The sequence below is a fragment of the Silurus aristotelis genome, assembly GCF_946808225.1.
Source record: "Silurus aristotelis genome assembly, chromosome: 17".
NCBI lineage: Eukaryota > Metazoa > Chordata > Actinopteri > Siluriformes > Siluridae > Silurus > Silurus aristotelis.
In genome coordinates, this window is record NC_139590.1 from 21,824,453 (window position 1) to 21,848,460 (window position 24,008).

Consider the following 24,008-nt stretch of genomic DNA (forward strand, 5'->3'; position numbering starts at 1 on the left):
GTTTAAACTCCAGGAAGAGCCATGCAGTCACACATCATTTACTGTTTTCTTTTGACATTTTTGACCATAACCCGTGAGTAACAGCTTCTTTGTGCAGGTATCAATACTATAAATTGTGTCATTATGTAAGAGTATGAAATGATGAAATGTATTTGACAGGTTGTGGATGTCAGACACTAACCGAGTCTGAGTCGGTGGTCATTAAACCTGGAGGATCTCATCAACTCACCTGTACCTACTCTGGGATTAGTGATGACTATGCAGACTTATCCTGGATTAGACAGGATCAAGGAACAGGTCTTGAGTGGATCTCACACATTTCTGCTCCAAGTGGTAGCAAGAAATATTACTCTCAGTCTGTTCAGGGAAGATTCACCATCTCCAGAGACAACAGCAAGAAGCAGGTGTATCTGCACATGAGTAGCCTGAAGACTGAAGACACAGCTGTGTACTACTGCGCTCGGAAAACACACTGACACAAACAGCTGCAGCGCCGTACAAAAACTTCACCTTCAATTACAGATTAATTTCTTTTAACTGAAGCGCAGATATTTACACCAGAGTCTCACTTTCTGCCCCAGTTACAGAATTGAACAAACCCAAAGAGATCCATTGTGTGTATAAAATTGCCTTCTGCTGTTCCAAACTGCTGTTTTTCATTTCATTCAGATGGCAGAGAAACACAGTGACATGATAATTATGTGCACAAACCCCTTCATAATATGGAAACATATCTATTTTTCCTGTATAAGTCAATTAAGAAACACCAGCAGCCAGCAGAGGGTGACAACAGCCATGTCAGAAAACTCAATTACCCAGAATACTTACTTTTTATCACTATGCAACTGAATCCACAACGATCCGTCCTGGAACAGCATTCCTCCATCACCCAATTTATGTAATAATATAGAACATTTTCTACTTTTGTTTTGCAAAGCATTAGTTCCTTTTATCACTTGTTTCTTCATGAACTGTGGACAAAGTCTTGAGGGAACAGTGCACATCATTGTTTCATAATTTATTATATTTTACAGAAAAATCTACATGAAATATGTGAACTATATCAAGCACATACAGTACCAGTCCTGCACAAGTGCTACAGTGCTAGCTCCCAACATGCTCCTTCATTTAAATACAATAAGTGCAGGAGCATCATGGACATTTGGACAGTCAATATCTGATTTCTTCTTCACCTGAAATGTTCTTCACCTGTATCAATTGTTTAACAGCGTGAGAGGTTATCATTATGTGTAAATTGGTAATATTTTTATATGGATTGTTTTGAAATCTCAAATTAAATAAATCTAAACCCTGAAATGTAAATTACACAGTTTAGTCTACATGTGAACACATTATGGGACGGTAGGAGGTGCTGTTGTACTGTGTTGCTCCATGTGATATCGTTTCTGCTGATATTTCTGCTGACCAGTCTAATTCAGTGATCATCAAACCTGATCAGTCTCATACTGACCTTCTGGATTTAACTTGACTATTACAAGGCTTGGATCAGACAGGTGCCTGGAAAAGGGCTTGAATTTGTTGCAACTATCTACACTACTAGGTACATCTATTACTCCAGTGCAGTTAAAAGCCACTTTAACATCTCCAGAGACAACAGAAAGATGCAGAAGTTTCTGCACATGAAGAACAGTGTGAGGACAGAAGACACTGCAGTGTATTACTGTGCATGACAAACCACTTCATAACATGGAAGCATATCTATTATTTTGTTTTAGTCACATCAGAAGCTCCAGCAGTGAAAGTTTCCAAGTGGGAGAACTCAATTACCCAGAAATCTCATTAATCTGGATTGGCTGCAGCTGCAAGACTGGATAGTTAAGACCTGTATTGGATTCAGCCCTTAATTGCATCCTAATAGAGGTGTGACTAGTAAAGTATGTCAGGGCTTTCCCTGATGTTAAAGGAAAAGTGAAAAAGAAATATGTAAAAAATCAAAAATATAAAAAAGAGGAAAAAAACTGAAAAAGAAAACCAGAAAAAGTAGAGAGAAAAATGTACAGAAAAAGAGAAAGAAGCTACAAAGATATGAGACTTAACTGAAAAGTGCACAACATGCTCTCAAATTCTTCTCCAAACCTTCATCTGAGCTTTATATAAACTCTGCTTGTAAAGTTATTTATAATAAAGCCTGTTTCACTCACTAACTGAATTTACAATGAACTGACTTGAAACAAAATTCCTCTTTTATCACTTCACATTTTGGAAATAATATATTTATTATTAAACATTTCTACTTCTCTTTCACAGATGAATCTTCTCATAATTTAAATAAGTTTTAAATATATTCTCCTCCCATCATCAGCACATAAGCAAATCCAAGCATCAGGGCTGGACATCACTCTATTTATGTGATGTGAAGGTTAAACTCTGTTAAACTTTGGAGAACAGAGAAGACCCCAGTACAAACAACACACACCATGTTCTCTACATCTCTACTGCTCCTGCTGGCAGCTGCTTTCTGTGAGTGTTTTATCCAATTAATTCATTTACTACAAGAACCATAAATGTGCAGTGTATATTGTGTAAGATATCACCATGTGTTTCCCTCCACAGATGTGCATGGTGAGGAACTGACTCAGCCTGCTTTCATGACAGTCCAGCCAGGCCAGAGTCTCTCCATCAACTGCAAGGTTTCATATTCAGTTACAGGCTATTATACAGCTTTTATCCGACAACCTGCAGGAAAAGCTCTGGAGTGGATTGGATACATTGCTGGTGGGACTACCTATTATAGTGACAAACTAAAAAATAAGTTCAGCCTCTCCACTGACACGTCTACTAACACAGTAACAATTCGAGGACAGAACATGCAGACTGAAGACACAGCTGTGTATTACTGCGCTCATTACCCACAGTGATACACATCACCAACATCCCTGTACAAAAACATCCTGTACAGTGTACATTATAACTGAATCAACATAAGACACAACTTACTTACACATATTGGTCATAGACACTCCCTTTTCAAATAGACTCGGGTAGGATACTGAACCCCAGATAGATTTATTAGAAACAAAAAAGTCTTTTATTTCTACTTTTCTCTTCCTCCATTAATAGCAAAATTCATCTTTTATTATTTCTGGTTGGTGCTTAAAACTGAAGATTAACATAAAAGCAAAATGAAGTAAAACCAAAGACATAGTTTTGAATAAAGATGTTACAGATGAATTATATCAGTGTGTCATGAAACCACGCTGAATAATCCACACTGTTTGATGAATTAGTAAACAAATATTAATTGAATATTTGAATATAGTGAATGTGGACATGTTTTTATGTTGGCAGAAAATGCAATGTGTCTTTACTTCTCCTGCACCTTTAAAAAAAACTAAATTCTGTCATAGATTCAATCGTCCAATAAATAAATCTAATCCTTATGATTTAATTATGTTTTAAATATGTTCTTCTCCCATCATCAGCAGATAAGCAAATCAATGCATCAGGCCTGTACATCATTCTATCTATGTGATGTAAAGGTAAAGCTCTGTTCAACTTTGTAGAACAGAGAAGACCCCAGTACAAACAATACACCCAATCCTGCCTTTGAACCATTTATGCTGAAACATTCAGCTCAGCAAAACAGCAGCAGGATTTGTTATCAATCTTTAAAATGGGACTATGCTTTGTGCTAAAATTAGCAAGTTTCTTAGAGAATTTAACAATATACTTTACCTTAAGAGAAGCCTGTGATGATTTGGACATCCAGTTTCCATGAGTAAGGAAGTTCGAAATCGTTTACAGTCCAAAATGTAATAAATATATTTAATCATTAATAAATACAAACCAAGTGACCAACCAACCCATGTTCCTTCCATTGTTGCTGCTGCTGAGTTTCTCTTCGTCTTGACTTGACTTGCTGAGTTTCTCTTCAGTAATGAACTCAGAGCTCCTATTACATTATTACAGTTCTATCCTACTCTATATATGGTTTTGACTGAAATTGTCACATATCTTGTTATTTGTTTCAGATGTGGAATATGCAGTAGAACTCACTCAGGTCTCCACAGTGATGTTAAAGCCTGAAGATTCTTTAACCCTCAGCTGTAAAGCAAATCTATTTCACCTGCATCTCCATGAGTAGTTTGACAGGATGAAGAGGTTATCTTTATGTGTAACTTGTTCAGATTTAAATTGGATCATCTTTAATCTGAACACTGAACTGTAAATGAAAGTTTAATCCACTTGTAAACACACTATGATAAGATAGAAGGCGCTCTTGTACTGTGTTGCACCATACAATTATACAATTTCTGCTTTTCAGTTTTAAAGTCATATAAAAACACCATCAGCAAGTACAGCATTACTCCTCCCTGTCATCATCATGGAATTCATTAATAGAAGAACAAACATAAAACATAAAGGGAGGAAGACATTTCTATAAACTCTTGTACATGTGCTGTAGCTCATAATGGCTAGGAAATTTATTTGTTTACTTTTTTCTTCACGAGGATGACGTCATGATGCAAATGTGTGTTCATGTAGTATTTATGTACAGCTGAGCTGAGTGGAGCAGCCGAGTTTTATCAGCACTCACTATGAAGATCTCACTCTCCTTCTTGCTGCTACTGATCAGCTTCATCAGTGAGTTCTCAACTCAAACCTGGAATTCACTCCTGTATGTATCTGTATTAAAACTAATAGACTGTATATTTTACATCCTTCAGCAGGTGTGAAATGTGAAAGCCTCGAGTCGTTACAAACCTCAGTAATGAAGAAACCTGGAGAAACAATAAATCTCTCCTGCAGAGGATCTGGGTTTACTTTTGGAAGCTATAACATGCACTGGATCAGACAGCAGGAGAACAAACCCATAGTGTGGATGGGACATGTCTATTATGATGCCAGCCGCACTGAATATAGTCAATTATTTAAAGGGAGAATAGAAGTCGCCAGAGATAATTCCAAAAGCATGGTGTATCTACAACTCACTTGTGTGACAGCAGAGGACACAGCTGTGTATTACTGCACACGAGAAGCACAGTAGCAGAAACATGAGGAAACACTGTACAAAAACATCAGTGGTGCAGCTGATTCATTTCATCTGCTGAAAACATTTTTAAAGACTATCTTCTGTTTAATATTAATGATCCCTAATTCACAATATTCCCTCACTTACTTCCTCATGATAGATAATGAGACACATGAATGATTTTCAACAAAGATCTCAAGTCTAACTAACGTGAGATCCTACTATTGATGTCAGAGTTACCAGTTAGTGATTATTATGTAGGTTATAATGTAGATTTTTAAGTGGTGGACGAAGTAAACAAACCATGTACTTGAGTTAAAATGGAGATTCAATACAAAAGTATTTCCTTTTAAATGTACCTAATTATCCAAGTACTATGATTTATTATGGCTATAATGTTTCTATTATTATTTTTGTCACGAGACTCTTGCTTACTCAAATCAATTTATGTGAAAGACTGTTAATTTTATCACAACAATCGATTAATAGAATTATATTAATGAGTCAATCACTGATTGATTTCTATTAAAATTATCATGAACCCAAATCCTTCCATTCAACTACTTGAAAAAATCAAATATGGCCGGAGTCAGGAGTTTCCTCCATCATCCCATCATCCCAATGTCCTGCTTGTTGTTGAACTGAAGTTTTTATTCACTCATAAATAAAAGGAACGACTGATTTTGCAAAATGTAGTTGAGCAAAAAGTAAGATTTAGGACTTTGAAATGTAGTGAAGTTAAAAGGAAAGTGTTTTATTCTTAATTCTAGAAAATAAAATAAATATAAATAAAAGTTATATTGTTGGCACATATGAGTGGATTTTAGCAAGGTTTAAGATATCAACAATTAAATGCGTGTTTATTTTTTATTTATTTCTATTTTTCATTTGTGTGGACACCATATATCATGAAAGATCTTATGGAATTAACTGCTGAATAATAAAATATCAGAATAAATTCATGAACATGGGTGTTGAAAATAATCAAGAACAACTTCTGATTTTGATTAGATTTGAGAAGAAACTATGTATGTCTGTGCTGTGTCTATGCTGTTCAGTTTAATAATTAAATTAAAAACCAGGACGAGGACTGGAGTGGATCGGACGTATTGATAGTGGCACTAGCACAGCATTCGCTCAGTCTCTACAGGGCCAGTTCTCCATCACTAAAGACACCATTAAAAACATGCTGTATCTAGAAGTGAAGAGTCTGAAAGCTGAAGACACGGCTGTTTAATACTGTGCACGAGAATCACACTGATACAACAGACTGCAGAGCTGTACAACAACTTACACAAACACGTCCTCATGAGCTGTAAATATTCCCTCAGCAGGAAACTGAACCCCACAGACATTTATTATAAACAAAAGTGGTTTTATTTCTTTTCTCTTCCTCCTTTAATAATAGACAACATTTTCTGTAAAATTACTGACATAAAAAGCAATGAGTTGTTGGAAACAATTTGATCCTCCAAGATGCACTGAGGCTATACATAAGTATGCTTTTTAAATCTGATTGGTCAGAAGATAATCATTTATATTCTTTATTGGAAGTTCCAACAAAAGTATAGAGAAATACTGTAATAGGAACTAAGTTGACATTAAATGTTTTTTTTAAGAATACACAATGCAAAAGAGATCCTTATTGTTCTAACAATTACAATTTAATATCAGTTCCTTGATGTGAGACATCAAACCCTGAACCTTCTTCACTGAAGTCCTTGAGCTCCTCTACTTCTGCTGGATGTCATTGAGACACATTTGTGTTATTCAGTGATTATCAGTGATCAGAAATCTTCATGTAGTTCTGGGTGTTACAGTGACACACAGTGATGGACTAAAAGGACATGATATCTAATGAGTAAAGAGCAGTTATGGACTTGACAGCATGAAACACAGCTGGAGTCTTACAGTAAGTGTTTTCTCTTCATGGTTATTCCTCTGTGATTCTTTTGACATCTCTAGTGGGCGTGTCATGAAAACCAAATTCTGCATTTGAACCATTTATATTGACACATTCAGCTCGACAACACAGCAGCAGTTTGTGTTCATTTCCAGCAACAGGAATTGTGTTCATTCTTTGAGATGGGACCAGGCAGAGTTTTGAGTTACTTTACTTTAGCAATGTTTATTCAATGTTAGTATTATTATTTATTTCATATAAACATTTTCATGATTTTTCATACTTTTTCTCACACTTTAATTTGTGTATTGCTGTATTTCAGATTCCTGCAGTCAGACACTGGTCGAGTCTGATTCAGTGATCATCAAACCTGATCAGTCTCATAAACTGACCTGCACAGCTTCTGGATTTAATTTTGGTGGCTCTTGGATGGCTTGGATCAGACAGGCACCTGGAAAAGGGCTGGAATGGGTTGCAACTATCTCAGACAGTAGTGGCAGCAAGTATTACTCCACTGCAGTTAACGGCCGCTTCACCATCTCCAGAGACAACAGTAAGATGCAGGTGTATCTGCAGATGAACAGCGTGAGGACAGAAGACACTGCAGTGTATTACTGTGCACGACACACACAGTGATACTTCTCCTTAGACATCAGTACAAAAACATGCTGTAGTCACGTGACAAACTCTCATTTTCATAAACAGCGTGTTCAAAGAATCAGATTGTCTATAAGTAACATTTATTATTTAATATATTATATTATTTCATATTTATTATTGAATTCTTTGACTTTTCTCCACGCTTCCACAAGTCTGTGTAATGAACTTCAGCCAGTATAAAGCATGTAAGAGTCAGAGCTACAGAAAAGCTTTTACTGAGAGCAAGAACGTTTTAACATTGTATTACCGCTAGAGGGCAGTCTGTACACACCATCTCAATCTATTTCTCTCTGCACATTTATCTGACTGCATTCAACACCAGGATACTCAGATTACACACAACTTCATAATTAGGAATTTGTTTTGTTTGGTTTTATAAAAAAACACAAATTTAAAAACCATCAAATGAGAATAATTATTGTTTGTTACACTAAATTTATACAAATTATATTAGTTAAATCTTCCTCCTGGATAAATGCTTCAAACAATGTCTGGGTCACTACTGCTACATCTTCTGAAAAGCCGCAGATTCTATGAAACCTAATTAATTGGGATTTGTATTATCACTGCTATGTTTTGTGCAAAAAGCAGCAAAGCCTCTATACACTGTCATACTAAGACCATCTCGTGTGTGTCTGTTTGTTTGCTGTGTTGAATGTGGCATCAGATTTAAACCACATTTGTAAGGAAATTACCAGAATCAACTCCAAATACCTAAGAGTTCATCATAGCAGGAGTATCAGTTGTAAGATATTAAACAATTAGGTGAAAAGTGCTACAGCAGATAATACTCTCCAAGCTTTATTTATCTAGGTTTTAATAATACCCATTTCTTCATCATTTCAATATTATTTTTTACGGTGTTTTTTTTTACTGAATTTTACGTTTAATTAGCCTCACCTTTTTTTTTTTTTTTTCTACAAATTGACAAAGAGAATTGAATATAAAAATCAGACAGAAAAAGAAGATAACACACATTAAGTATGCTTAGACATGTAAATGTATTGACATTAGTTTGTCATGATTCCAATGATGGATACTGATACTGATACCACCAACATTTTGTCACGACCCCAATATCCTCAAACATAGATAATAATTCTTACACTACTTTATCATTCTCACAGTATTTCACTGATACTTTAATATATATTTTTTTATATTTCTTAAAGAGGCTTTTGTTCAGTAAAAAAAAAAAAAGTAAAATTTTTTTTTGCAGATTGTTGAATTGAACTGTTTAAAGTTGATGTTTGTATCAGTGATAGAAGCTCCACACACTCAGCTCATCATTCCTATCTATCTATCTATCTATCTATCTATCTATCTATCTATCTATCTATCTATCTATCTATCTATCTATCTATCTATCTATCTATCTATCTATCTATCTATCACACCAACACTATATATAAATATGGGATGAAACTGTGACGTATCTCTGCACTGAACACATATTCTGTGGAAAGTTTATGCAAATCTTCATCTCCTCTTGTAATATTAACAGCGTGATTATCTAGAGAGAAAGATCTTCTCATTACTCCTCCTTCAGCACAAACATGTTGTCTTTAGTTCCACTGCTTCTTCTGGCTCTCGTCCCCTGTAAGTGTTTGGATTTCAGCTTTATTAGTTCATCTGATCCTTTCAGTTCAACATGTGAACCTTTTCTGTTTCTCTTTTCACAGATGTGTTCTGTGCTACTGAGCTCATCCAGCCAGACTCAGTGCTTCTAAAGCCAGGAGAGACTTTATCCATCACCTGTAGAGTGTCTGGAGCTTCTATCACTGATAGCAGCAGCCACTATGGAACAGCTTGGATTCGAAATCCTGCAGGAAAAACTCTGGAATGGATCAACACTATTTATTATGATGGAGATATTTATGAGAAAGATTCACTTAAAGACAAGTTTGTCATCTCTCGAGACACTTCCAGTAACAGTGTGACCTTACAGGGAAAGAACATGCAGACTGAAGACACAGCTGTGTATTACTGCGCTCGTTACCCCACAGTGATACACATCAACAACATCCCTGTACAAAAACATCCTGTACAGAAAACTGTTTAACAGTAACAGCAGAAATAAAACATTTTATCAATCTAGAGTTTGTGGTCATGTTCTATCATGAACTGTAGACATAGTTATGAGATGATTTTGATTTATTTTACACCAAAAAAAATATATATATAAAATCTGTGAACTGTATCCAAGCACCTGATGATCGATCACTCACTTCATTCCTCACTTTAAAATCTCTGCAAGCCAGTAGAAAGCGACAGTGACACACAGTTAGAGTGGCCATTAAGGAGAACTCAATTACCCAGAATTCTCCAGGCTTATTAAACTGGATTGGCTGCACCTGCCAGGCAGGATACTTAAGACCTGTATTGGTTGCAGGCCTTTGCCATACCTTTGTTAAAGGATGACTGGTATGTCTGAGTTCTGCCAGAGGTTAGAGGTAACGTTATAAGAAAGGAAGATAAAAATAATAAATAGTGATAAAAGAAATACAGAAAGAAAGTGGAGAGAGGAATGGACAAAAAAAGAGAAAAAAGAGAAATAAAAAGAAAAAAAGATATGAGACACAATTGAAAAGTGCAGAACATTCAGTCAAATCCTGCCGCAAACCTTCATCTTACCTTTATATAAACCCTGTATGTACAGTTATTCATATGCAAGCTCATCTTTTTCCCTCTGCAACTAAATCCAGTGTTTATCTTCTCTCACTATGTTTTGGGAATCATCTAATGTTTTATTTATTCAAGGCAACAATTTCTTCATTTTCACAAATCATTAGTTTTTTTTATAATTCTTTTTCTCTATTATTATGGTGCAGCTTGTTATTTTATGATGAAACTCAGCTGGAGTCTTACAGTTAGTGATTTATCTTCATGGTTATTTCTCTGTGAATATTTTGACATCTCTAGTGGGCGTGTCATGCAAACCAAATCCTGCGTTTGATCCATTTATGCTGAAACATTTAGCTCAAAAACACAGCAGCAGTTGGTGTTCATTTCCAGCAAACAGGAATTGTGTTCATTCTTTGAGATGGGACCAGGCAGAGTTTTGAGTTACTTTACTTTAGCAATGTTTATTCAATGTTAGTATTATTATTTATTTCATGTAAACATTTTCATGACTTTTTCATACTTTTTCTAACACTTTAATTTGTGTATTGATGTATTTCAGATTCCTGCAGTCAGACACTGATCGAGTCTGATTCAGTGATCATCAAACCTGATCAGTCTCATAAACTGACCTGCACAGCTTCTGGATTAGAGTTTAGTGGCCACTGGATGGTTTGGATCAGACAGGCACCTGGAAAAGGGCTGGAATTTGTTGCAGGGATATATGATAGTAGCAGCATAAGTTACTCCAGTGCAGTTAAAGGCCGCTTTACCGTCTCCAGAGACAACAGTAAGATGCAGGTGTATCTACAAATGAACAACGTGAGGACAGAAGACACTGCAGTGTATTACTGTGCCCGACACAGTGATACTTCTCCTTAGAAATCAGTACAAAAACATGTGCTCTAGTCACATGACAAACTCACATTTTTACAAGCAGTGGGTTCATAGAGCTCAAAGAATCAAACTGTCTATAAGTAACATTTATTATTTAATATATAATAATAATAATAATAATAATAATAATAATAAACGTTATTTTGTATAGCGCATTGAAAAGGAGTTTCTCAAAGCGCTTGACATAACAGATAAAATTAAAAGATACACATAATAATGAAAACACTAAAACTAACTATACAAAAAATACATACTGTTTTATACATACTGTTTAATATTTATTATTGAATTCTTTGACTTTTCTCCATGCTTTCACAAGTGTTTTAATTAACTTTAACCAGTACAGTTGTGAAAGTTACAAGGAATGAAATTGTTTTATTTTATTTAATACTTATAAAATCAAGATTATTAAAGATTTTAACAAAATATTTTTTATTTGGAGAAGTGTGTGATGATTTTCACATCCAGTTTCCATGAACATGGATCACATCACACAGAGTAAAGAACAAACTCCATCACAAAGACACCTACACCTGAAATTTATACTTTTTTACTTTTTACTGGTTTTTATTGCAATTAAGAACATTAACATTGTAATACCTCTAGAGGGCAGTGTTTACACACTCAACCATCTCAATTGATTTTTCTCTGCACAATTATTTATGACTGCATTCAACACCATGACACTCAGAACTTCATAATTAGGCACTTGTTTTGTTTGATTTCATATAAAACACAAATTTAAATTTCAACAAGGGAGAAGATTTATTGTTTAAGCACTACATTTATTCAAATTAATTCCTCTACACGTTCTGAAAAGCTCCAGATTCTATGAAACCTAATTAATTTGGATTTTTACTATCACTACTATGCTTTTGTGCAAAATGCATGTCTATCTATTTCTTTTTATTAACAATTTTAGCATTTGCTGGAGCATCATTACCCACAGTGAGACACATCAACAACCTGTACAAAAACATTTCACATAGTGTACATTACTGTATAACAGAATTTCAGGATCTGTCTCCACACTATCCTGTCCTCTACATCTGACTTTTTTCAAACCAACTATCTGCATGTCTTCCCTCACCACATCCATAAACCTTCTCTTTGGCCTTTCTCTTTTCCTCCTGCCTGGTGGCTCCATCCTCAGCATTCTTACACTTATATACCCCATGTCCCTCGTCTGCACATGACCAAAGCATCTCAATCTAGCGTCCCTCACCCTGTCTCCAAAAACGTCCTACATGCGCTGTTCCGCTAATAAACTAATTTCTAATCCTGTCCATCGTTGTCACACCCAATGAAAATCTCAGGATCTTCAGCTCTGCTACCTCCAGCTCCACCTCCTGTCTTTTACTTAATGCCATTGTCTCTAAACATACAACATCTCAGGTCTCACCACAGTCCTATAAACTTTCTCTTTCACTCTTGCAGAGACTCTTATATCATTTTTTAGTTTTACACAGACACTTTAATATTTTACTGAATATATTTCATAAAGAGGCTTGTGTTCAATTAAAAAGCCACATTCCAAAGATTTTCTTCAGGATGTTGAATCCAAGCTGTTTAAAGTAGATGTTAGGATCAGTAAAAGAAGCTCAGTCCAAACCACAAATCTGCAAGTAGAGAAACAAAGAGTAAAAACTTTTGTACTTATAGATGGCAAAAGCTCATTTTTAATGAGGTACAACTCATGGAATTTGCTTATGACAGAACCAGGATATGAAACGTGACACATCTCTGCACTGAACACAGATTCTGTGGAATGTTGATGCAAATCTTCATCTCTTATAATATTAACAGTGTGATTATCTAGAGAGGAACATCTTCTCATTACTCCTCCTTCAGCACAAACATGTTGTCTTCAGTTCCACTGCTGCTGGCCATCATTCCATGTGATTGTTTGGATTTCAGCTTTATTAGTTCATCTGAAACTTTCAGTTCAACATGTGAACCTTTTCTGTTTCTCTTTTCACAGATGTGTTCTGTGCTACTGAGCTCATCCAGCCAGACGCAGTGCTTCTAAAGCCAGGAGAGACTTTATCCATCACCTGTAGAGTGTCTGGAGCTTCTATCACTGATAGCAGCAAGCACTATGGAACAGCTTTGATTCGACAACCTGCAGGAAAAAGTCTGGAGTGGATTGGACGTATGCGCTATGATGAAAGAACAGATTACAGTGACAAACTGAAAAATAAGTTCAGCATCTCCAGAGACACGTCTACAAACACAATAACAATCTGAGGACAGAAAATGGAGTTCGAAGACACAGCTGTGTATTACTGCGTTCGAGACCCCACAGTGATACACATCATCAACATCCCTGAATAAAACCATCCTGTACAGGAAACTGTTCTACAACAAAAGCAGAAATACAACATTTTTTTCTGTATGGTGTGTGTTGTCATGTTTCTTCTTGAGCATTGGTCAAAGTCAGGAGTGAACAGTGCTCATGTTTTAAATCTTCGTGTGGTTTTTATTTTACAGAAAAATATAGATAAAATGGTGTGAAATTTATCCAAGCACATACAGTGCCAGTCCTGCACATGTACTAACTCCCAACTGCGCTTTAATTTACAGTCAATAATAATTCTGCAGTTCAGGAGCATTATGGATATTTAAACAGTCCATATCTGATTACTTTTTCACCTGAATTCTTCTTCACCTGAACCGCCATCAGGTGATTGACCAAATAAAGAAGTAATTGTCATGTGTAACTAGTGCATTTTTACAATTGGAATATTCTGAAATCTTAAATTAAATTAATCTGATTTGTAAATCAAAGTTTATTTAACCTGTGAAGACATTATAGGAAGATAGGAGGCGCTATTGTACTGTTGTACTTACTTCCTCATGATAGATAATGAGAGACACATGAATGATTTTCCAAAAAGATTTCAATCAATTAAAAATGAACCCTAAATATGGAATAAACATTTGGTCTGTTCTGTTATAGGAAATCTCGTGACTGTGTCATGTGATGTGGACTTAATGTTAACATCCTGAATTCACTCTCATGTTCTTCAGTAACATCACATCCCAAAGTGCTTTATTTTACATCAGTTTGCTGATGTTTTACTTTTATGAACACTTTATACATTTTAATTATTCACAGTTGAATATTGTTGAACATCTGCAGAACAGGTTAGTTCCTGTTATCACCTCTGCCATAGAAGCTGTTAACACTTGTTCACTCTCGAGTCTCTGGTTTGTCTCAATCTCAATGTTAATTAGAAAATATCAAGCAATATCAAAAAGTGTAAAGTCCTCAGTCCTACAGAATTTTCAGTGTCAGAAAGCTGATTTAAACTGGAGACTCCATCCATAAATGTTAAATATCTAATTACAGAACACTGAACCAAATCTGCATGGAATGTGAATGAAAAATGTCTAATATGTAGGACTGCATCAAATGTCCCCTTAGATAAGGAGTGTCTTTATGCAAATTTCCTTCCCTGTTATATATTTAAGCAACACAGACCAAGAGCTTTTACTGATCCTGCTTCAACACACACCATGATCTCTACATCACTACTGCTGCTGCTGCTGGCAGCCGTACACTGTAAGTGTTTCTACATTTAACATAAAATACAGTTTTGCTTTTGCTTTCGCAACAATAAAATAACTTTTCTTTAACAGGTGGTCACTGTGTTGAGCTGATCCAGATCAGATCCACAGTATTAACCCCTGGTCAGTCACTGACTCTGACCTGTAAAGTGTCTGGATATTCATTAACTGATAGCAGCTACTGTACAGACTGGATACGACAACCTGCAGGAAAAACTCTGGAGTGGATCGGACGCATATGTAGTGGCGGTGGCACTGACTACAGTGAGAAACTGAAAAGCAGGTTTCAGGTTACCAGAGACACGTCCAGCAGCACAGTAACATTAACAGGACAGAACATGCAGACTGAAGACACAGCTGTGTATTACTGCGCTCGTTACCACACAGTGATACACATCAACAACATCCCTGTATAAAAACTTAATTCAGTGTACATTTGTCACAAGACTCTTGCTTACTCAACTCAATTTAAGTGAAAAGACTCTGTTATTTTTATCACAGCAATCTATTAATAGAATGATATTAATGAGTCAAACACTGATTGATTTCTATTAAAATTATCAGGAGCCCAAAACCTTCCATTCAACTACTTAAAAAAATCAAATAAGGCCACTGGTGTTGCGGAGTTAGAGTCAGGAGTTTCTTTATCATTCCATCATCGTAATTTCCTGCTTGTTGTTGAACTAAAGTTTTAACAAGTACGATTTTTTACTTTAAAATGTAGTGAAGTTAAAGGGAAAGTTTTTCATTTTTAATTCTAGAAAATAAATATAAATAAAAATGATATTGTTGGCACATATGAGTGTTTCTAAATTTTAGCAAGGTTTAAGATATGAACAATTAAATGCGTATTTATTTTTTATTTATTTTATTTTTTTCATTTGTGTGGATGCCATATGTCATGAAAGATCTTTTGGAATTAACTGCTGAATAATAAAATTTTAGAATAAACTCATGAAAATAGGTGTTGATAATAATCAAAAACAACTTCTGATTTTGAGTAGATTTGAGAAGAAGCTATGTAGTTTAAGTGCATTTAATACATTTAAATAATCTTTTAGAAAGCTTTTGTATTGTGTCTGTGCTGAGACATTAAATGACATTAAAGATCACATCACATAGAGTACAAAATCAACTCCATTATAAAAACAGTTATAATTTAATTCATTTACTACTTATATTGTAGCTGAGAGTGTTGCATCTATTAAATTGTGCATTCTGGATTCTCTGGAATTCAGTTTGTTACTTTATACTTTAGCTCCATGTGAAGATTGTATTGAGAGCTAGAACATTGTAACATTGTTGTACCTCTAGAGGGCAGTGTTTTCACACTCTTAACCATCTCAATCGATTTTTCTCTTCACAATTATTTATGACTGCATTCAACACCATGACACTCAGAACTTCATAATCATTAACTTGTTTTGTTCGATTTAATAGAAAACACAAATTTAAATTTCAACAAGTGAAAAGATTTATTGTTTGACACTAAATTTATACAAATTAATATTTCTACAGGTTCAGAAATGCTCCCGATGAAACCTAATTAATTGGGATTTTTATTATCACTACTATGCTTTTGTGCAAAATGCATGTCTATCTGTATTTTTCTTTTAACAATTTTAGCATATGATGAAGGAAACATTTTCCCCACTGCAGTACCATGAATCTGGGGATAATATTTCACAATCAAAATCTCAAAAATCATTATGAGTTAAGGTTCATTCTAAAAGCTCCAAAAATCTCATGTGGTCGTTCACTTCCTGTGTATATTGTGAATGTGTGACTGACTGCCTGTAACCCCATTTTTTTATATGAATTTGTGTATAATAATGTGATCCCAATTAAGTAATTAGTATTAAGTGTCCTGAATGTAACTGTTGTGTTTCTGGGATTACAGATTAGTGTAATGGTAAATAAACATGGCCACCTGTTACGACTTTGAGGCGCACTCAATGAGAATTAGTCGACCACATGGAACACTCAAGGGTACGGTCCACTTTTCCTTCAATGAACACTTTCTGACCAATCTGAGAATACATTTTTTATTAAAAAGTAAAGTGGTTTATGTCATGGAAAATATTTGATCCTCCATAAGATGAATCTCCTTCTCATGTTTTAAATATGATTTAAATATATTCTCCTCCCATCATCAGCACATATGCAAATCCAAGTATCAGGTCTGGACATCACTCTATTTATGTGATGTGATGGTAAAAATCTGTTAAATGTGGAAAAATCGAGAAGATCCCAGTACAAACATCACACACCATGTTCTCTACATTTCTACTGCTCCTGCTGGCAGCTGCTTCCTGTGAGTGTTTTATCCAATTTATTCATTTACTACAAGAACAATAAATGTGCAGCGTATATTGTGTGAGATTTCACTATGTGTTTTCCTCCACAGATGTGCATGGTGAGGAACTGACTCAGCCTGCTTCCATGACAGTCCAGCCAGGCCAGAGTCTCTCCATCAACTGCAAGGTTTCATATTCAGTTACGAGCTATTATACACATTGGATCCGACAACCTGCAGGAAAAACTCTGGAGTGGATTGGGTACATGGGTTGGGATGGGAGCACAGGTTACAGTGACAAACTGAAAAATAAGTTCAGCTTCTCCAGAGACACGTCTACTAACACAATAACAATTCAAGGACAGAACATGCAGACTGAAGACACAGCTGTGTATTACTGTGCTCGTCACCCACAGTGAGACACATGACCAACATCCCTGTACAAAAACATCCTGTACAGAAAACTGTTTATCAGCAAAAGCAGAATAAGTGAAAAGGACTTTTATTCATTAAGTAAACTCTACCTGCATCTGACGAGATTTCCTAAACCACCACACATACAATACATTTTGTTCCGTTTACATCACATCCGAAATATTACATGCTGAAATAATAATGTAAAAATAAATAAAAAACCCACCTCATGTCTTCCAGACTGTTCTTCCTTTATCAAAGAATAAACACTGCCATGCGAATTAAGAGACAGATATATAAAAAGATAAAAGTCAGATTCTGTGTTTAGCTTCCATAAAAACCATGTTCTCTACATTTGTCTTCCTGCTGTTAACAGGTGCATCAGTTAATTATGTGAGGAATTTTGGAGATTCATTATTCAAATAATTCATTATTAGTGTTCATTATTAATGTTTAAAGAATGCACCTGAAATTACATGATTGTTTGTTTGTTCACAGGAATTAAATTATTGAACTGGTTCAAACTGCAGTCATGCTGGTTAAGCGTGGAGAATCATCTTCAGTCATTAGTCAGATCACTGAAAATTCAGCTACAATAACTTGTGGCACACATCAGGTAAACCCGCATCAGGAAAGTTCTGGAATGGATCAGCTGGTACTGCAACTCCAGTAATACTAACATTAAAGATTCACTAAAGAACAATATCCATTTCTCAGCTGAGGCCTCCAGCAACACTGTGATCTTACTGTACATAGGCAACACTTTCAGGCTGAGGACACAGTTGTGTGTTACTGCGCTCGTGAACAACAGTGAAACATATCAACAAAGACCCTGCACAAAAAACACAGTACAGAAGATTATTAGACTCAATGTTTTAAATTCTAAATTTTCTGACAAAACTTGAACTAGCTGACAGTCATTCAAATTTATGAGGTTGTGTGGACTTGCCCTTGTTTATTACATCATTTTTACTGCATAATGAATTCAGTTTGAGATTCAGATCAAATGGTGGACTAATAACCCGAAATTGCAGATTTTCCAGTAAAGAGAAGATTAAGAGAGAAACAATTAGGTGAAAAGTGGTAGAGCAGATAATACTTCTCAAGCTGTATAGCTTTCTACATCATTTTAAGATTATGGGAGGATTTGTCTAGATTCATTGCATATAATATCAAAGGATAATTTTTTTGCCAATTTACCAAAATGTGAGTGGATAAATCCTAATGCAAGAAGTTTAGATGTTTGTATTTTTTTTTTTTTCAAATGAGAAGAGAAAGGAATATTAAAATTATACAAAAAATAAGATACACACATTTAGTATGTTTAGACATGTATCTGTATTGACATTGGTTAGTCATGGATCCAGGAAGGGATACTGATCCTGATATGTAGGATTGCTTTAAATGTCCCCTGAAATAAGAAGTGTCTCTATGCAAATGTCCTTCCCTGTTATATATTTAAGCAACACAGACCAAGAGCTTTTACTGATTCTGCTTCAACACACACCATGATCTCTACATCACTACTGCTGCTGCTGCTGGCAGCCGTACACTGTAAGTGTTTCTACATTTAACATATAATACAGTTCAGGTTATTTACAGCTTTTCACTTTTACAACATTAAAACAGCTTATCTTTAACAGGTGTTCACTGTGTTGAGTTGATCCAGACCAGAACCAAAGTAATAACCACACAGTGATACACATCAACAACATCCCTGTACAAAAACACCTCATACCGTGTACATTCTAAAATAATTATAACAAAAGACGACACTTCTCTAAATCTTAAAGCATAATGGTGCATAACTAACATGTTCCACATTATACACACTATTATGATCACATCACTAACAAAACATTATTGTAATATGTCTGGCTAACAAAAATCATCTCAACAAATTATACTGTGTGTGATCATGTGTGAGTCACAACCCCAATATTCTCAAACATAGATAATAATGCTCATATTACTTTATCACTCACAGAATTTCACTGATTTCACTGATACACATTCCAAATCTTTTCTGCATGTTGTTGAATTGGATTGTGTAAAGTGGATGTTGGTATCAGTGATAGAAGCTCCACACACTCCGCTCAATCCAAAACCACACATTGCAAGAAGAGAAACATGTCATGACACTTGCTTTTGAACAAACTATGATAAATATCTATCTATCTATCTATCTATCTATCTATCTATCTATCTATCTATCTATCTATCTATCTATCTGTCTGTCTGTCTGTCTGTCTGTCTGTCTGTCTGTCTGTCTGTCTGTCTGTCTGTCTGTCTGTCTGTCTATCTATCTATCTATCTATCTATCTATCTATCTATCTATCTATCTATCTATCTATCTATCTATCTATCTATCTATCTATCTCACACGATATAAATATGGCCTGTGACTGTGGTGTTTCTCTGCACAGCTTCTGTAAATTATTTATGCAAATCTTCATCTCCTCTTGTAATATTAACAGCGTAATTATCTAGAGAGGAAGATCTTCTCATTACTCCTCCTTCAGCACAAACATGCTGTCTTCAGTGCCACTGCTTCTTCTGGCTCTCATCCCATGTGAGTTTTAAAATTTTAGATTCAGATAGTTCATCTGATCCTTTCAGTTTAACATGTGAACCTTTTCTGTTTCTCTTTTCACAGATGTGTTCTGTGCTACTGAGCTCATCCAGCCAGACTCAGTGCTTCTAAAGCCAGGAGAGACTTTATCCATCACCTGTAGAGTGTCTGGAGCTTCTATCACTGATCGCAGCAACCACTATGGAACAGCTTGGATTCGACATCCTGCAGGAAAAACTCTGGAATGGATTGTAAACATCTATTATGATGGGAGCACTGACTACAGTGAGAAACTAAAAAGCAGGTTTCAGGTTACCAGAGACACGTCCAGCAACCCATTAACATTAACAGGACAAAACATGCAGACTGAAGACACAGCTGTGTATTACTGCGCTCGTGACCCACACAGTGAGACACAACAACAACATCCCTGTACAAAAACATCCTGTACACAAAACTGTAATACAATCTTTACATTTTATCAGTATGGTGTGTGTTGTTTCATATTCCTTCCTGAACAGTGGACAAAGTCCCCAGTGAACGCTGTTCATCATGTTTTAAAACTCTGTTTGGTTCTTTAATTTTACAGAAAAATCTATTAAATGTGTGAACTAAATCCAAGCACACACAATACCAGTCCTGCACAAGTGCAAACTCCCAACCTGCTCCCTAATTTAAATTCAATAATAATTGTGCAGTACAGTAAAATATCTGATTACTTATAAGCAGGAATATTTCTTTACTTGCATCCCACTCAATTGTATGACAGAATAAACTGGTCATCGTTATGTGTTGATTGTTAATTTTTTTCCCTTGGATTATTGTGAAACCTCAAAAAAAATGAATCAAAACACAGAACTGTAAATGAAACAGTTTAGTTCACATGTGAACACACAATAGGATGATAGGAGGCGCTGTTGTACGGCGTTACTCATACTATTATATAATTTCTGCTCTTCAGTTTTAAAGTCATATAAAAACACCATCAGCAAGTACAGCATTACTCCTCCCTGTCATCATCATGGAATTCATTAAAAGAAGAACAAATTAAAATGAAGAAGCAGTTTTTATAAACTCTTGTACATGTGCTGTTCCTCATAATGCCTTTATTCCTGACAATCACTTGTTCACTTTAGTCTTCTTGTGGATGACATCATATGTGTCACGTTTTCTTATTTTCCTGAAAACACCTGCCAGTCCAAAACCGCCCCATCTACACCTGTCTTTATCTTCTAATTTGCTAAAACATAACATAAAACACGAATTATGAAAATATTTAATAAAATACACGTGCAATATAAATAATCAGATTACTGTATATGTACAATGTCATGTTAGACACATTAGAGAGATGACGTTTTCTCATATAGACAAATCCATCAAATGTCCCCTAAGATAAGGAGTGTCTCTATGCAAATGTCCTTCCCTGTTATATATTTAAGCAACACAGACCAAGAGCTTTTACTGATTCTGCTTCAACACACACACCATGATCTCTACATCACTACTGCTGCTGCTGCTGGCAGCCGTACACTGTAAGTGTTTCTACATTATACACATAATACAGTTTTGGTTATTTACAGCATTTTACTTTTATAAAAGGCAACTAACATAATAATGGTATCTTTAACAGGTGGTCTCTGTGTTGAGCTGATCCAGACCGGATCCACAGTATTAACCCCTGGTCAGTCACTGACTCTGACCTGTAAAGTGTCTGGATATTCATTAACAAGTACCTACTGTACAAACTGGATACGACAACCTGCAGGAAAAACTCTGGAGTGGGTCGGACGCATATGTTATGATGGTAGCACTATCTACAGTGAGAAACTGAAAAGTAGGTTTCAGGTTACCAGAGACACGTCCAGCAGCACAGTAACATTAACAGGACAGAACATGCAGACTGAAGACACAGCTGTGTATTACTGCGCTCGTTACACACAGTGATACACATCAACAACATCCCTGTACAAAAACACCTCATACAGTGTACATTATATATAATATCTATCTATCTATCTATCTATCTATCTATCTATCTATCTATCTATCTATCTATCTATCTATCTATCTATCTATCTATCTATCTATCTATCTATCTATCTATCTATCTATCTATCTATCTATCTACATTTATTTATTTGTTTGTTTGATTGTTTGTTTTTGTTCACTTAATTGAAAATAAAATTTAGTATTACCTCTCTAAAATTGCTGCTTTTTAATCTGAATAATCTTTTAGACACAAGACACAGGATTTGAAATGTATTCGTTCTGGATCTGTATTTCTGCTCCATGTAAAAAGTGTTTTTTTTTTTTTTTTTTTTTTTTTTTTCTTTACAGCAAGAACCTTGTAACCCATTTCTTCCAAATGTCTTATTCTAGTTCTATGTTGAAACTTTTGTGCCTTTAGAGGGCAGTCTGTTCAAACTCATCTGTTTTAATCTGTTGCTTTCTGCATATTTAGGTGATTTTTCTCTTTTACACTCTGCTATGATCAGCATCATGACACTCAGATTAAACAGAATTACATACAACATGTAGATCCTGATTTCATGGAAAATCTCATAAGGAGCAAGATGACTGTCTAATTTATAAATACATTTATATGTAAACATCTACTTAATTTGATGGTACAGTGTATAAATACTGTAAATTAATTTTGGAGACATTATTATTCAGTTTATTATTATGCATTTTGAAAGGTTTAATTAAATAAGTAACGGTTCTTCCAAGTAAAAGGTTCTACAGAATGTTTCCAGTGATCCAGATCCACTTAAAAAAATGCATTTGGACTAATTTCATGTAAGATACAGACTATTTCTTATGATGATTACTTAGAAAATGAGCCATTCTGTTTTTATAAACATTATAACATAACATTATCTAATTCTACTCTTCTCTTTCAGATTCTTATGGACAGTCCCTGATCTCCTCTGCTTCTGTGGTGAAGAGACCTGGATAGTCAGTCACTGTGTCCTGTACTGTCTCTGGATTCAAGTTCTGGAGTGGATTGAATACACTGGCACTGGATTCTCTCAGTCTCTACAGGGACAGTTCTCCATCACTAAAGACACCAATAAAAACATGCTGTATCTAGAAGTGAAGAGTCTGAAAGCTGGAGACACGGCTGTTTATTACTGACACGATACAACAGACTGCAGAGCCGTACAACAACTTACACAAACACGTCCTCATCAGCTGTAAATATTCCCTCAGCAGGAAACTGAACCCCACAGACATTTATTATAAACACAATTGTTTTATTTCTCCTTTTCTCTTCCTCCAAAATGAATGACATATAAAATTATAAAAGGTATTAAACTGTGACACATTCATTTAAAGAAATTCTTCAAAAGTGATAATGGAATAAAATTTCGAATAAATAAGAATAATGATATTTTATATATATAATAATCATTTAATAATCAATTATTCATAAAAAATCAAAAAAACTTTATGAATAAAAATTTTTTCGAAATGGAGAAATGCTGTACTCTAGAAATCAGACTGCATGCAAATCTCCCCAACCTCAGACAGATATAAATACACTGCAAGTCCACAGCAGTCTGTGTGTTTGGTTGAGTACAGCAGAGGAATCATGAACTGGCCTCTTCTCCTTCTTCTGATATCCTCTGTGTCCTGTGAGTAAAAACGTCTCTCCACACCTTAATCACATTTTTATACGCTCCATATTCCTGTCTAAATTGATGTGAATAGTGTTTAATAGCTTCTGTATGTTTTATTGCTCTCCTCTTCTCAGATGTGTGTGGCATCAGTCTGACCTCGTCTCCTGCTGAGGTTAAACCTCCCGGATCCTCAGTGAAGTTGTCCTGTCAGATTTCTGGCTATCAGCTCTCTAGCTATGGCACAGGCTGGATCAGGCAGCCTCCAGGAAAAGCCTTGGAGTGGATCGGGATCATATGGGGTGGTGGAAGCATAGACTCTGGAGCTTCTTTTAAAAGTCGCTTCAGCATCTCCAGAGACACGAGCAAGAATGTGCTTTACTTGGATATCAGCAACCTGGTGGCAGAAGACACTGGTGTTTATTATTGTGCAAAGACACACAGCTGTACACCTCAGT

General features: G+C 35.4%; 1 protein-coding gene and 1 long non-coding RNA gene across 9 annotated transcripts in view; both read left to right on the forward strand.

The window, feature by feature from the left end:
* The window catches only part of LOC310740035 (uncharacterized protein), a 208,258-nt gene that overhangs the window by 58,362 nt on the left and 125,888 nt on the right, over positions 1–24,008 (forward strand). The window contains exons 1-2 of one of the 8 annotated variants that reach the window (XM_083566409.1): positions 2,320–2,481; positions 17,053–17,356. The exons of 5 other annotated variants lie outside the window; for them this stretch is intronic. Coding sequence is in view for 2 of the 3 variants with exons in the window: in XM_083566388.1 (XP_083422514.1) it covers positions 21,417–21,462; positions 21,561–21,870 (356 nt within the window). In the remaining variant the exon portion in view is untranslated. Of the gene's footprint in view, positions 1–2,319; positions 2,482–17,052; positions 17,357–21,392; positions 21,463–21,560; positions 21,871–24,008 lie in introns of those variants that run through there. 2 more of the 8 variants (XM_083566388.1, XM_083566373.1) reach the window with 2 other exon arrangements.
* LOC310740055 lies at positions 23,428–23,949 on the forward strand. The gene is made up of 2 exons (XR_014537547.1): positions 23,428–23,568; positions 23,688–23,949. It is a non-coding gene; the product is annotated as an uncharacterized lncRNA (long non-coding RNA).